Source organism: Scomber japonicus, chromosome 11 (genome assembly GCF_027409825.1).
Source record: "Scomber japonicus isolate fScoJap1 chromosome 11, fScoJap1.pri, whole genome shotgun sequence".
NCBI classification, from domain to species: Eukaryota; Metazoa; Chordata; class Actinopteri; order Scombriformes; family Scombridae; genus Scomber; species Scomber japonicus.
Genome location: NC_070588.1, coordinates 12,437,747 through 12,452,860, shown reverse-complemented (window position 1 = coordinate 12,452,860; position 15,114 = coordinate 12,437,747). Strand labels below are relative to the sequence as shown.

General features: G+C 41.1%; 1 protein-coding gene across 1 annotated transcript in view; it reads left to right on the top strand.

Annotated features, from left to right (window-relative positions):
- ranbp2 (RAN binding protein 2) overlaps positions 1 to 15,025 on the top strand; it is a 28,646-nt gene extending 13,621 nt beyond the window's left edge. The window contains exons 20-29 of the mRNA XM_053329241.1: positions 37 to 4,495; positions 7,146 to 7,310; positions 8,151 to 8,237; positions 8,437 to 8,612; positions 8,949 to 9,216; positions 10,172 to 10,261; positions 10,367 to 10,515; positions 11,274 to 11,547; positions 12,705 to 13,060; positions 13,863 to 15,025. Coding sequence (XP_053185216.1) covers positions 37 to 4,495; positions 7,146 to 7,310; positions 8,151 to 8,237; positions 8,437 to 8,612; positions 8,949 to 9,216; positions 10,172 to 10,261; positions 10,367 to 10,515; positions 11,274 to 11,547; positions 12,705 to 13,060; positions 13,863 to 14,168 — 6,330 coding nt within the window. The 3' untranslated portion in view covers positions 14,169 to 15,025. The remainder of the gene's footprint in view (positions 1 to 36; positions 4,496 to 7,145; positions 7,311 to 8,150; positions 8,238 to 8,436; positions 8,613 to 8,948; positions 9,217 to 10,171; positions 10,262 to 10,366; positions 10,516 to 11,273; positions 11,548 to 12,704; positions 13,061 to 13,862) is intronic.
- Positions 15,026 to 15,114: the final 89 nt, after the last annotated feature.

The following is a 15,114-nucleotide window of genomic DNA, read 5'->3' as shown; positions in this document are numbered from 1 at the left end:
AATGATGTTTGATTTGATTTATTTTTGTTTACACAGGGTCCAATGTATGGTATGAACCGTATGCCACCTCAGCAGCATATGTATGCCTACCAGCAGCCCACACATACACCTCCACTGCAGACAGCCCCAGCCTGCATTTACCCTCCTCAAGAACAGGTCTTTGGTGCCCCTCTTCGATTTGAATCACCAGCCACTAGCCTTCTATCACCATATAGTGAAGAATATTACGGCCAGAGTGTACCCCAACAAACCACAAACCCTCCATTACCTGAACCTGGTTACTTCACCAAACCGTCTGTCGTCCCTGTTCAGCCACAAAAGAGCATTGTGGGGAAACCTATGAATTTTGGGAAGCTCTCCTTCAGCCAGCAGGCACCTGCTGAAGTTCCCAAAGTGCCTAGTTTTGGATCAAGCGCAATTGCCCAGTCAACACCCTCAGCTGCGTTTAAATTTAACTCCAACTTTAAATCCAACGATGGAGATTTCACTTTCTCTGCTTCTCAGGCCAAGCATAGTGAAAGTTTGCTTGGTCTTCTTACGTCAGACATTCCCACTAAAACAGATACTCTTCCAGAGAAGCTCACAGGTCAAGAGCAGCCCTCCAGCCAAACGGGCATCTTCACCTTTGGCAATGCAAATTCTAATGGCTTCTCCTTTGCTGATGCAGCACAGAGTACAAATACTGGAAGTGGGTTTGGAAACGTGGACCATCCATTTAAATTTGGGGACCCCAAGCCAGTGTTCGGTCTGGCCACGTCTGCAGCAGAAGAGGAAAGGGCAGCGGACAGCGACAATGACAGCACACATGCTGAGGAAGATGAGGATGGTCCTCACTTTGAACCCATTGTACCCCTTCCAGACAAAGTAGATGTGAAAACGGGTGAGGAAGAAGAGGAGGAGATGTTTTGCAGTAGGGCAAAGCTGTATCGATTTGACACAGAGACAAAAGAGTGGAAGGAGCGGGGCATTGGAAACGTTAAAATCCTAAAACACAGCACTAAAGGGAAGGTTCGCCTCTTAATGAGGAGGGAACAGGTCCTTAAGATCTGTGCCAATCATTATATCAATGCTGATATGTTACTGAAACCGAATGCTGGCTCGGACAAATCCTGGGTCTGGAATGCCATTGATTATGCAGACGAAGAGCCCAAGCCTGAGCAGCTAGCCATCCGCTTCAAAACCGTAGATGAGGCATCTCTTTTCAAAGCCAAGTTTGAGGAAGCTCAGAAAATTGTGTTAAGATCATCAGAAAAGCAAAATCAACAGGAGAAGAAAGAGAGCTTACCAGCTTCCAATCCATCATCAACATTGGCAGCACAGTTTGCACTTAAAGAAGGGGAATGGGACTGTGACGTGTGCTGTGTTAGAAATAAACCCCAAGATATGAAGTGTGCTGCTTGTCAAACTGCCAATCCGAATTCTTCATCTTCATCAAAGCCAGACATTCAGGCTGCAAATGAAACCAAAGCCAGTCCATTTACTTTCAAGTTTGGAACTGACTCATCAAAGCCCACTAGTTCTGGCTCTCCATTTACTGGGTTTGGTGGTTTTGGATCTTCCGTATCCTCTGCATTTACATTTGGCACAAGCACCTCAAAACCTGCTGACACAGTAACCAGTGCATTTGGTTCTGGCTTTGGGGTTCAGTTTGGCAAGAAGCCAGGGCAGTGGGATTGTGGCACATGTTCTGCAGCAAATGAGGCCTCTGCAGACAGTTGTGTTTCTTGTAAAGCTCTGAAAGTGTCACCTAAAACAACTGCCACAGAACAAGTGGCACCAGCTGCAACAGCACCTGTAGTTAAACCCTCAGATATGGTTGACACTGGGTTTGCTGCCCAGTTTGGCAAGAAGCCAGGGCAGTGGGACTGTGACGTATGCGAAGTAAGAAATGAAGCTTCAGCTGACAAATGTGTTGCCTGTAACACTCCCAACCCTACTGCTAAATCAAAAGAGGGTGCTCCAGTTGCATCCTCCCTGTCAACAGCATTAGTTATGCCAGGATTTGGAGCTGATTTTGCAAAAAAGGATGGACAGTGGGACTGCAATTCCTGCCTGGTCAGAAATGATGCATCAGCTACTGAATGTGTTTCTTGCCACACCCCTCGTTCTTTAGAAGAAATGTTTGCCAAGAAGGATGGAGAATGGGACTGTGACATGTGTCTGGTGAGAAATGATGCCTCTGCCAATAAGTGTGCTGCTTGTCAGACACCAAATCCCAATGCTAAAAGTGTCACCAGTGCTGCTCCCTCAGCTTCCAACTTTAAGTTTACCTTTGGAGACAAGAGTTCATCAAGCCAGCCAGCTAGTACTGGATTTACAATGCCTTTTGCAACAAGTAGCACTTTTCAGTTTGGTCAGAACAAAGATACCAGCTCAGCTGCTTCTTTCAAGTTTGAGGTTCCTCAATCTGGATCTACTACCACAAGTTCTTCGGGCTTCTCTTTCTCAATGCCCATTCCATCTGATGGCTTTAAGTTTGGCATTCAGGAAGCTACAAAAGAAACGTCCTCAACTGATAATGAGACAGCCCCATCAGCTTCTAGTTTTCTTAAAAGCATAGCTGACAAACACAAGGAGAAAGAAGATGTATCTACACCCTTAATAGATCAAACAGGGAAAGATCAAAATCCATTAATTTCAGGAAAAACCGATACGTTCAGTTTTGCAGACCTGGCACAAACCACTGGAGGAGACTACCAGTTTGGCCAGACAGACCCAGATTTCCAAGGTTTCTCTGGGGCTGGTGAGCAGTTGTTTTCGGCCTTCCCTGCAACACCCACCAAGACAGATGCCACAAATGATCTGGAGGAAGATGGCATGTATAAAACAGAAGAAAATGATGATATCCAGTTTGAACCAGTGGTCCAGATGCCTGACAAGGTGGACCTGGTCACAGGGGAGGAAGATGAGGTGGTTCTTTACTCTCAGCGTCTCAAATTGTTCAGATTTGACTCTAACACCAGTCAGTGGAAAGAGCGCGGTGTAGGAGTCCTTAAATTCCTAAAAAACACCAGTAATGGCAGGCTAAGGGTGCTGATGAGAAGAGAGCAAGTTCTGAAGGTTTGTGCCAACCACTGGATCAACACCACCATGAATCTTAAGCCTCTGGCAGGCTCAGACAGGGCATGGATTTGGATGGCCAATGACTTCTCTGACGGGGATGCTAAACCAGAGCAGTTGGCTGCCAAATTTAAAACCCCAGAGCTCGCTGAAGAATTTAAAGAAAAGTTTGAAGAGTGTCAGAGACTTCTCTTAGACATCCCTCTACAAACCCCGCACAAGCTTGTTGACACAGGTAGAACAGCCCATCTCATTCAAAAAGCAGAGGAAATGAAGTCTGGTTTGAAAGACCTAAAATTCTTCCTGACAGATGAGAAAACAAAGATCAAAGATGACGAAAGCCAGCAAGAGCCTTCAAGCCTTGTAATGAAGTCTCACGGTGAAACCACTGGCCCCACCCTAGAATGGGACAACTATGACCTTAGAGACGAAGCGTTAGATACTACTGCTGACTCATCAGTCTATGCCTCTCCTCTTGCAAGCAGTCCCCTGAGAAAGAACCTTTTCCGGTTTGGAGAATCCACTGCTGGGTTCAACTTCAGCTTCCAGCCTGGCATTAGCCCCTCCAAATCTCCTGCTAAGTTAAACCAGAGTAGAGCCTCAGTGGGCACTGATGATGAGCAGGATGTAACCCAGGATGAGGAGAGAGATGGCCAGTACTTTGAACCTGTGGTCCCCTTGCCTGATTTGGTGGAAATTTCTACAGGGGAAGAAGATGAACTAATAGTCTTCAGTCACAGGGCCAAACTGTATCGGTACGACAAGGGACTGAGTCAGTGGAAGGAGAGGGGTATTGGAGACCTCAAGATCTTGCAGAATTATAACACCAAACGAGTGAGGTTGATAATGAGGAGGGACCAGGTACTCAAGATCTGTGCCAATCACTGGATCACAGCTGCCATGAAGCTGGAACCCATGAAGGGCGCTGAGAAGGCCTGGGTCTGGAGTGCCTTGGACTTTGCTGAAGCCGGAGAAAGTAATATTGAGCAGCTGGCTGTGAGATTCAAACTGCTGGAGACTGCAAACGCATTTAAACAGGTCTTTGAAGAGGCCAAGGTTGCACAAGAAAAAGGGGAACTTATGACCCCTGTGACTCCCAGAGTCGCCACACCTCAAGACAGTGGACCCACAACATCAGAAAAGGGTGCTACACCTGTGTGTGGGAAAGCAGCTATTGCTGTTCTGGAAGAGACCACAAAGGAACGTACAGATCTTTCCACCGACAGTCAACCATGCACAGCTGGGTCTCAGAGTCCAGGCAACCCCTCCAAGGGAGTGGTGTCGCCCCCTAAATTTGTGTTTGGGACTCAAAGCCTTCAGAAGATTTTTGGCAGTCCAAAATCTGACGACGGTGAATGCAGTTTGAAGCCCAAAGATTCTGGACGTCCTACCAAGGTGCCACCTGCACAACCTGCATTCAAAATCCCAGAGAAAGGTAAAAATCTCTTAATTTTTATGGAATATTTGTTTGATTTTCTATTTTTTGAATGGGTATCATGACTGTTTTTGTTTATTGATTTTTACTCCATTGTCTTGTTCCATCTGCATCTCATTGCTCCATCATCTTCTTAGTTGACCCAGCCAGTACCCTTCAAGTTCTTCTAGGATAGTTTTTGGACATTTACGTTTTTAAAATCACTTATTTTCCATCTTCTCCCCATGCAGCCACTTCATATGTTATTTCAGTATACCTAAGTTATTATCTAACTACATTTATACAATAAATTATCTACAGTAGGTTTTAGTGAACATGCTACACACGTTGCATACCCTCAGAGCTTGTCTCATAACATTATTTGCAAAACATTTTGATAATTGATTTATATTTTCATTTTAACAATTTTGGCCTTGTTTTCTGATTATGATACCAGCCTCACAATTAGTTTCTCTTCACCCAACAACCCATCATCCTTTAGGCCTGGATTTTAGGCTTTTCAAAGATAACCCAATGGCCTTTTGGACCAGCACATCAACCACCCAATTTGAATCCCCAGGTACTCTAATCACTGCAGTGTGTGTTAACACTTCTCAGCTGTCACCTGGCTGGCCCTTACTATTAGACAGAAATAACCTGGATGCACGGAGTGGAAAAACAGTGAAGCTAATGTGTTGCATGTCCTGTGTGTGTGTGTGTGTGTGTGTGTGTGTGTGTGTGTGTGTATATATATATAATATATATGTGTGTGTGTGTGTGTGTGTGTGGAGGTGCAGTTTTTACTGTACAAAGATTTTTAGCAATTATAATCATACTTTAAACACACAATGTCATTTTCCGACACTCTCTCAATCAAAACAATAACAAAAGGAGTTTGGCAATGTTGTGAAGTAGAGTGGGATTGTAGGGAGGAGTTGTCTTCATTGTTTAACAACCACCATTGCTGTCATTGCAGTCAGTTTCTCCCAGTTTGAATTCCTTCAGTGTTTTTATTGGGAGCCACTTTACTGATGACTAAAATCCTTCATCCGTTTGAAATGTATAGTTAAAAATAACCAATAACAAGCCCTTTTTGATGATATTGCATCATATTAGTATAATTAATCATCTTTGCCTATAATTACATCATGAGTGTTATATTCTGTTGTGGTTCACAGATTTCATGTCTAAATTAAAAGTTATAGTGAAAACTAGGGGTGTGACGATACACTCAGCTCACAAATACATGACTATTCTTTTATTTGAAATTCACAAAATCTAAATTGAATTGAAAGGTTTAAATAATCATCTTGTAATGAATCACTTCAGGTCTACTTTCTCAATATATAATTATCATGCAGTATGCAGCACTGTAAAGGGTTTCCCCATATAGATATTTTATAGATGGATAATGTTGGTATTTATGGAAATAACAACCATAAATACAAATACAAAAAAGTAAGACTAGAAAAAAATTCTAATATATAAGTATAAATTAAATAAAGAATCCAATTATCAAAAAATATTGCTAATTAAAAAAACACAGAAATAAAAGTAAATTGCACAAATCCTGTATCACAGAAATACACAAGTAGAACAACATATAAATTGTCTTTTTACATCATTAGCCTTCCACAGCTCAGCTAGATTCCTCCGCTCCTCCTACCACAGTCTCAGTGTAGAGACCTGAGGTCAACCTACCACTGCTCCTCTCCTCATCTCCTACTTCTGACTGAGATCTCAGCAGGTAGAAGCTGTAACAAGGTTAATGATCCACACGTGACATTACAAAAAGAAGACCTGACGTGCAAATGAGTGATAGAAAACCGATTGTCTTTCTTTCTTCTGTTTTTTGGTGCGCCCTGTTACGAGATCTCGTCACACCCCTAGTGAAAACACAAACTTATTTTTTTTTCAAACAGCATTTCCCACTCCTAACAAACACCAAAAGTCCAGTTATGTTTAATTGGACATTTGTTCTGTCGTCTAAGTCTTTACTTTAGATGGCACCACAATCAGAAGATCAAAGGGGTTTACAGTATATGAACTAGAAATGCTACATGCATAAGAAAAAGAGAAATTGGAATGAGCATGGGGATGAGGTAGAGTAAATATCATTTTAAAACTTTTACTAATCTATGGTGACAGAATAAAACATGTTGCACAACTACAGGAAGCAGGTTAGTGAATGCTCTCCGTCTTTTGAAAGGTGAGCTGAGAAGATTCCACAGAGAGCGTTCCCTCCAAGAGGAATGCACTATGCAAACGTCACACACGCCATTTTTAGTGCAGGATGTGTAGCAACAGCATGAAATGCAATTCCCTGTCTAGTCTGGCTTCTGCCAGTGATGTGCACTTCAGCAAAGGCTAATTTGAGTTAATGCTCAGGTATGTATGCTAGTCAGTGTTACAGGGCCATGTTTCCAACAGTAAGTGGTGTCTATCAAATAAAAATGAAAACACAGAGACATGCATACATACATGTTCTCTTAACTTGTCTCACACATCGGTAAATTGAATGCATGCCATTCGTTTTTGCTGTGCATGTTTTTTTGCGTGTGGAACTAACACCTGTGGTAATAAAAGGAATAAAACCGCTTAATTTGTGCCTTTTTCTAAACAGTTTTGTGCCCCTCTGACTGTGTTGTTCTACTTTATATGTCTGTTGTAGGCCAAGCCGGTGCTAGGTCTGATGATGATGATGATGAGGTGGAGATTGTGTACATCAGGGAACCCACCGCTGAACAGGCTGCTTTAGCCAAGAAACTCCTGCTGCCTCTCACCTTCTTCTGCTACCAGAATGAACCAGGCTACACCAGCGACGATCAAACTGATGGTGAGATCTAAGTAAAACAGTTCTTAACAGTTTGCTTATTAGTGAGGTTTCATTACAAATGAGAAAATTACATTTTATTTGAAATAACATGGACAAAAAATCTATATTCAAATGTAGAGTTAATCAATATTTAACAAATCTAAGAAAAAGTCCCTTGTGTCATTTGCATATGGAGTTGCTATTGAGTCTCACCCAAGGTTGTCACAATACCAGAATTTTAAACTTTGAACAATACTAGTACTAAAAAAACAGTATTCAATACTTCTTTTGATACCATGACAAATAGAAAAGAAAGCCCTCGGCACATACAATAGGATGTTTGTTCTTTTTTTTTTTTTAAATGAAATTTGCCATGGCAAGCTTGCTAGAGTTAGCGCCACATGACCCACTAATCACATGGTGGGTTTATGCTGGAGAGTGCTGTAACAGCCACAAGTTGAAGACCAGTTCATTTTATACTCCGTTTCATCTGTGCAGCCTTGGGTTGAAAATCTGATTCTAGATGTTTTTGGGTTTTTTGTCTTTACAGCTTGTGTACTTTCAATACTATTAAATGTATAATTCAATGAAATTGTATTGTTTTTAAACATGAGGTATCAAAGTGTCTCACAGTGAACAATATTTGTGGATCTCTGTAAAGCTGGCAGTTGTGGAGCGAATTTGAATACTTCAATCAGAAATGCAGACAAATAGAACATTGTCTTAAATTGATACTCACCGGTATTGACAAAGATCTGTTTTCAGTCAGGCTCCAGTGGAAACAGGAACAAACACAGCTTATTTGCGCAAGATGAAATTTAATTTAAGTGACATGTTGAATTTGTGTTGAATTTGAATCAGATGAGGACTATGAGTCAGCAGTGAAAGCCTTGAATGGAAAGCTCTATCCTGATCCTCCAGAGAGAAAGGCAGCAGCATGTGGCGATGGTAAGTATGTCATGTCCTGTCATACATTATGTTAAATACCTCAACCTGATTTTTATCACTTGTCAGTCGCCATTTTGCTTAGATTAATTTCACTGACAACGCTGTAGACAGTACATGACAGTACCAAAAGTATGTGGACCTTATTAAAAGTTGTGCTCACCTCACTTACCAGTCATTCTCTTGTGTGTACTCCATATAGAGTCAGACTGCCAGGTGATCTGGGAGAAGAAACCGACACCAGAGGAGGAAGAGAAGGCCAAAAGCCTTCAGCTTCCACCCACCTTCTTCTGTGGCCTGAGCACCACAGACAGTGACCCGGATCACGACAAGTCTGAAGACTTTGAGACAGAAGTACGCAGGGCACAACAAGACCTGGTAAGCAGATTAGTAAAGAGACGCAACACTTTAAAATCACTCTTGCAGATTCTCGTTTGAATTAGGCAATTAATTTAATGTAATAATTAAAATCTATAATAGAAAGCCATCCTGCAATCTTACTAACATTTGTCCAAATTACTTATTTGCAAACGATCTGATTTTTGCACTGACCAGACAGTTCTTTATGTAAATATAATAGAGCTGAGTGAAGATGAATCCCTCTTTCAATGCATTTAAGCAAGTCACTCAAACAAAAACAAAAAAAGCATTCCTTGTATTTAGGGCTGCAACTACCGATTATCATTTATGGATTTTATTCATGAATTGTTTCAGGAGGCCGAGTTCAACAAACCTGACATGGTCTCAAGCAGCCCTGCAGAAGAGACAACATCAGACCCATCATCAGACCCATCATCTAGCAGCGTGGAGGCTACAGTCAGCACATCTACACCAGAGGACCAGACCTCTGACCAGCCAGCAGACACGCAGAGCGAAGCTCCTAGAAGCAGCTCTCCCATTGACTTGTCAACTAAGAAGAGCCAAGAGCCAGAGCCTAACACAGAGACTTCCGCAGCTACAACTGCTACGACAACAAGTCAAGGTATAGACCATTTCCTGTTCTTTACTGCAGAATTATGACTTCTGACAGTCTACCTGATGTTTGAGGGGTCAGTGCTGGTACTTCAGAGTTGAAATGCAGCCCTTCTGTTCAAAAGTTCTTGCCAACTTTATGATAGTTTACCACCATCTTCAGGAGAGCACTAGCTGATAAATGTACCTCTGTGGGTTACGAAACAGTACAATCATTTGCCAAGGGAAGAGTGGGGTTTTGGTCTGTTCTCCTGCTTATTATAGTAATTATTAATTAGTAATTAGTATTTTGTCTGAATGCTACACTGTGACCAGGAAAGACATGGAAAATTAACATTATAATTAACTAACTCAGATAAGTTTGATGGTCATACTGTCAAAAATGCAAAGTTTGTAGGGTGATGCAACTAATTCAACATTTCCCACAGTTGAATTAGGGGCAGGTGTCTGTTTGAAAGTTAACATTACTTGGACTACTTTACATAGTCTATTTTATTTGAAGAAGGTGTATATTCTACTTTAATGTCTCTCCGGTTCAATTTTTACAACACTGCTAAATTAAATTCATCTCATCTGTTGTATAAGTTTCACATTACCAGTCTTGAATGTGCCACAACCAGACTTACACATGTGCTTCAAATTGGCTCCACTATTTTAAAATGAACTTTAGTGATGCTTTAGTGTCTGTGATTTATGAAATATGATTAAACACTAGTAAGTATGATTGAGGGCTGATTCCATTTTCATTTAGATGTTTCTATGAACCCAGTAGGTGGATAAGCTAACAAAAGACTTCATCTAAAGCTTCACCTTGTGTCTGTTCCTCCAGGTTATATTGTACAGTGTTCATGTTGTTGTATCCAACCTGCTGTGTGCTGGAATCCTATTTATAAAAATGAGAGGTATAAAAGACGAAATTTACTTTCATTATTTGATGATGATGAACTTTCTGTCTCCCACCACAGACTCCTCTGGCTTCGGTTTCAACTCATTGGGAGGCTTTTCTTTTGCTGACTTGGCCAATAAAACAGACGGATTTGCCTTTGGAGCAAACGGTAGGTTTTAGCACTGACATTTCTTTTCTCTTTTTGACAACTGTTTCTCAAACATGACAAAATTATTTTTTTTCATACATATCTACTGTTTTCTTTCTTGTGTAGACTCCAACTTCTCTTGGGCAAACGCAGGAGCTACAGTATTTGCAGGTCCTGCGCCACCCAAAAATGACGGAGATGTAGAGGGGAGCGATGAAGAGGAAGGTCCTAATAATGTAGACATTCACTTTGAGCCAATCGTGTCACTGCCAGAGGTACGTCATTCACACAGGGTTATCATACAGATCAAACTGTCTATGATGCATTGGCTTTTTTGGACACAGTGCTTTTGGAAGGTGCTGTGTTGATTTTTGTCATTCTACATGTGTGATTATGTTTAAAGCTGACACACAACTGGCAAATATCAAGCTGTGCTCCAACATTTTGATCCCTTTTTAAGACCCCAATCACCACACGCTGAGACAAAAGTGTTGCACTTTTTTTAAATTTTATATATATATTTTTAAACCTTGATGACATGTTAGAAGTGTGCTGAAAATGAAGTAAGAACACAGGCGTCAGAGAGATAGGTGCTGCACACACAGAAAACAATTAAACTACGATACATGGAGTATCCACACACTGAATCTGAGCTCCCTTTACCTTTATTTGAGACGTTTCAAACAACTACAGATCGTCATCAAGCCAAGTGAAAGAAATTCCTGTGTAAGATTTAAAACTCATCTGCTTCGCAAATAGTGTCAAATATCTATCTATTCCTCTTCAAATTGAGGGGAGTTGTATAACCTTGTGGCTTCTTCGCCTCTCTTGTCACATCTTTTTCTCTTTTTTTTTTCTATTATCTAGATTTTATGCAGTCTTTTGTGTGTTTGGATAAATCATCTCAATATGATTTTTTTGTAGATTGAAAAAATGGCACCATGGTACAATAAGGGGCAAAAAGACCCACAGAACAGTTTAGTGAATGGGGCAAAGGATCACTCCTCCTCATCGTGCATTTGAATTCTCTCAGGTGGAGACAAAGTCTGGAGAGGAAGATGAGGAAATCCTGTTCAAGGAGCGTGCCAAGCTGTACCGATGGGACCGGGACCTTGGCCAGTGGAAGGAGCGTGGCATCGGTGACCTCAAGATCCTCTTCCACCCAGCCAAGCGTTTCTACCGAATCCTGATGAGAAGAGAGCAGGTGCTGAGAGTTTGTGCTAACCACACGATCACAGAGGCGATGGAACTCAAACCCATGAACGCCTCAGCAAACGCACTGCTTTGGACAGCCACTGACTACTCAGGTACATTGTCACACAGTGTATTTGTCTGCTCTCAGTTTCAGTCTAATGGTAATTAACTTGCTATCGATGTAGAAGAATCTTTTTGTTACTACACAGCTTTGATTTCCATGTTCGGAGCACCAATTGTTGTCAGAGAGATGCAATCCTCAATTTGTGTCTAAAATAGTGATTCAAATTGTTATAATTAAAGATAAGCATAACTGCTTTTTTTTTTTAAATAACTTACCTTTATGAATACTGTTGTATAAATATTACAAAAAGCAGGAATGGATTTTCTGTGAATTCAACAGATATCTTTTTGAAGGAGAACATCAGCTGGTAGGGCTTGACGATATCAACTGAATATCACAATTGATTATCACATTTACCTCAGTAACAATTAATCAGATATCTTAATACATCAGGCTATTTTCTGAAAACAGGAAATTCAAAGTTAAACAGGGCGTGGTTTGAAAATGTCAATAGGTAATAATAAACAGATTTGAATAATATTTTGATGAACAACATGAAATAAGCTGCAGCCTTACCATTTTGATCAGGATGCGCAGAGAGACCGTTTTATAGATTTATGACTAAATTGCAGATCACGTGTCAGGGTTAACCCCATCACCATATTCAAAATGAAAACAAAAAATAGTGAAATCAACTTGATTAATGAAGAGCTGAGGCATTTATTTTCTGACAAACTTTAGTTTATACTGAACATTTACTGTTAAATTTACAGTTTACTGCTAACCTGACTGTGCATTGACATCCAGCTCACCTGCCATCTCTCTTTCTCTCCCGCACACTCACATCACACACTCCCAAAGAAGCTGCAGTTTTCCAGTTATATTTATGTTTTACGTCATTCAACAGGACAAAATAAAGTTAGTGCCTCCATATGACTGACAAAACATTTTTCTACACCCACCTCTAGTTGCATTTCCCTTTTTTGTAGTAATTTTTTCTTCACTAGACACATTTGGTTATGAAGGATTGAATTTATCAAACATATTGGTATGACTGAAATTAGATGGTTTGGTTCCTCATGCCAGTTTTAGTCACTTTTCAGCCTGTTAGCCATTTATACCAAAATACATGACTTTGTGCTAACATGTGTTGATGCTTTTTAAGCCGTCCTCTTGCTGATGGTCTCGTCTTTCTCCGTTTCCCAGATGGTGATGGCGCTGTGGAGCAACTGGCAGCGAAGTTCAAAACCCCTGAGATAGCCGAATCCTTCAAGAAGACTTTCTGCAAGTGTCAGAGCAGCATGGGCCAAAGTAGTGATGATCTCTCGAGTGTCTTCCCACCGCAGATGTCGAGAATTCAAGAGCACTCCAGAGACTCTAACCCAAAAGTGTTCCTCACAGTGACAGCAGATGCAGAGCTACTGGGCACCATCACCATTGAGCTTTTCTCCCATATTGTTCCCAAGACAGCGGAGAACTTCAAGGTTCTCTGCACTGGAGAGAAAGGCTTCGGGCTGCGGGACTCCATCTTCCACAGGGTCATACCGGACTTTATGTGTCAGGTTAGGAGACTGTTAAGATTTCACTTACACTAATAATTAAAAAGTTACACGTGAGCTTCATTTCTTGTTAACTATAGTGTTGCTCGGTGCTAAAAACTAGTCTCTCTCACTTGCTCATGTATGTTTGTGTTTATAACTTTAGTGCATTTGTGTCTACGGTACTTTGTCTACACTAAACACAAAAAGTCAAGTACAGAAGAAAAAAGGTTGTACCTATTCAGTCAGGTAGAAATTAAAGTTTACATTCTAATCATGGCTCAGTAATAAAATCCTAATGCGGTGTGGATCTGACAGCCAAACTGAGGACTGGGGATCACACTGGACAACAGTAGAAGAAAGGATGCCAGAGTTTAATCTGGTTCAGGGGTAGTTTTGCTGACCTGTTAAGCAGCTTAAAGCTATATTCACACCCAAATCAACCCTGCGTTAAAACAATGCAGTGGGCTGCATTGGTGGGGGGCGTATTGTTTAATGTACCATAGACAATTAAGTACCACCCAGGAAGTGGAGTTGGATCTACATATTAATGCATTTAAAGGCTGAAAATGTATTGGAACCACCCTGCTTTAATGAACTGCCCCCATTCAAACAAAACAAAAGAAAGAAAAGTGTGAAGTTGTGGTGAAAGAAACTTTTTCTCTAGAGCTTGATGATATTGATTATAGATGGTCTAAATATAATAATTGAACAAATTAAATAAACAATTATCTGTATCTACTGTATCTTTTGTGGTGGTGGTGGGGGGGGGGGGGGGTTTGCATGTAACACCACTAACTAACTAACTTCCCCTTTGGTCCTGCAGGGTGGTGACATTACCAAAAGCGACGGCACAGGAGGCAAGTCCATCTACGGCAGCCAGTTTGAAGATGAGAACTTCGACGTTCGGCACACAGGCCCGGGCATACTTTCCATGGCCAATCGAGGGCGTGACACCAACAACTCGCAGTTCTTCATCACCCTGAAGAAGGCTGAACACCTGGACTTCAAACATGTGGCTTTCGGCTGGGTGCGGGATGGCATGGATGTGGTACAGCAGATGGGAGCGCTGGGCACAAAGGGAGGCGCCCCCTCGAAGAAGCTTGTCATCACAGACTGTGGACAGCTCTAGACCATTGAAATGTAAAGATTCACAACTTGGTTTAGGTCATAACATATAAGACTTTGGATAATGAGGTGTTCCTTGTGCAGTGCATCCCCTCCTGGTGAAGCTGAATCCATAGTCATTAGGCATCTGAGAATTTAACACTGATCATCGGACTGCTGGTCAAGACCTTCCATCACAGACACTTGACTCCAGCAGCCTGGGATGAGAAATTATTCCTCTATCCTAATGTATAGTCTCAAATGGGAAACATGTCGGAGGAGGCATTTGGAGCAAATCTAGTTTACGTTTGCTCTGTTGCACTTGTATCTAAATCATTGTCAATAAATTCTCATAAGTTTATTTTGTCTGTATAATTGTACATGGACTACTTTTTTAATGTCTGTTTTTTTTGTTCTTTTGTGTTGCATGTGCTCAGTTTGAACATGCTGGTCCTCTTCATCTGCTCCACTCGGGGATTGTTTTTCCCTTTCCTTGAGGAAGTCTTAAATAGTAATGGGGGAAAAAATAGGTTATTTGAAAGCACTATTGTTTTGTAACTGTGCTCCTGCCTTCTCTCCAAATGCTGCCTCTGTGTACTTTTTACTGTAGGTGTCCCCCACTGATTTATTTTTTTTGTGTGTGTGTGTGTAAATGAATTTCACAATGTGCAGATAATTGGACTTCATACTTTTCCCACGTACACTTATGTCATCTCACTGTGTTGCTCAGTGGATGAAGGGTGGGTTGATGGTGACACATTAATCTGTTTCAGGTTTTACATAGACGATCCATTATAGTTTGAGATTATCACAATTGAAGTTGAAATGGTGCGTGTTGTACCAAAATAATATGCTGATAAAGGACAAATAAAGTTGCTTTACAATTAATGGATGTCTGCTGATTGAGAGGTTATTTGAATGTCTAATGTTTATCTTTGCTTAGTACTTCAGACTATAATAGAAACATGCTG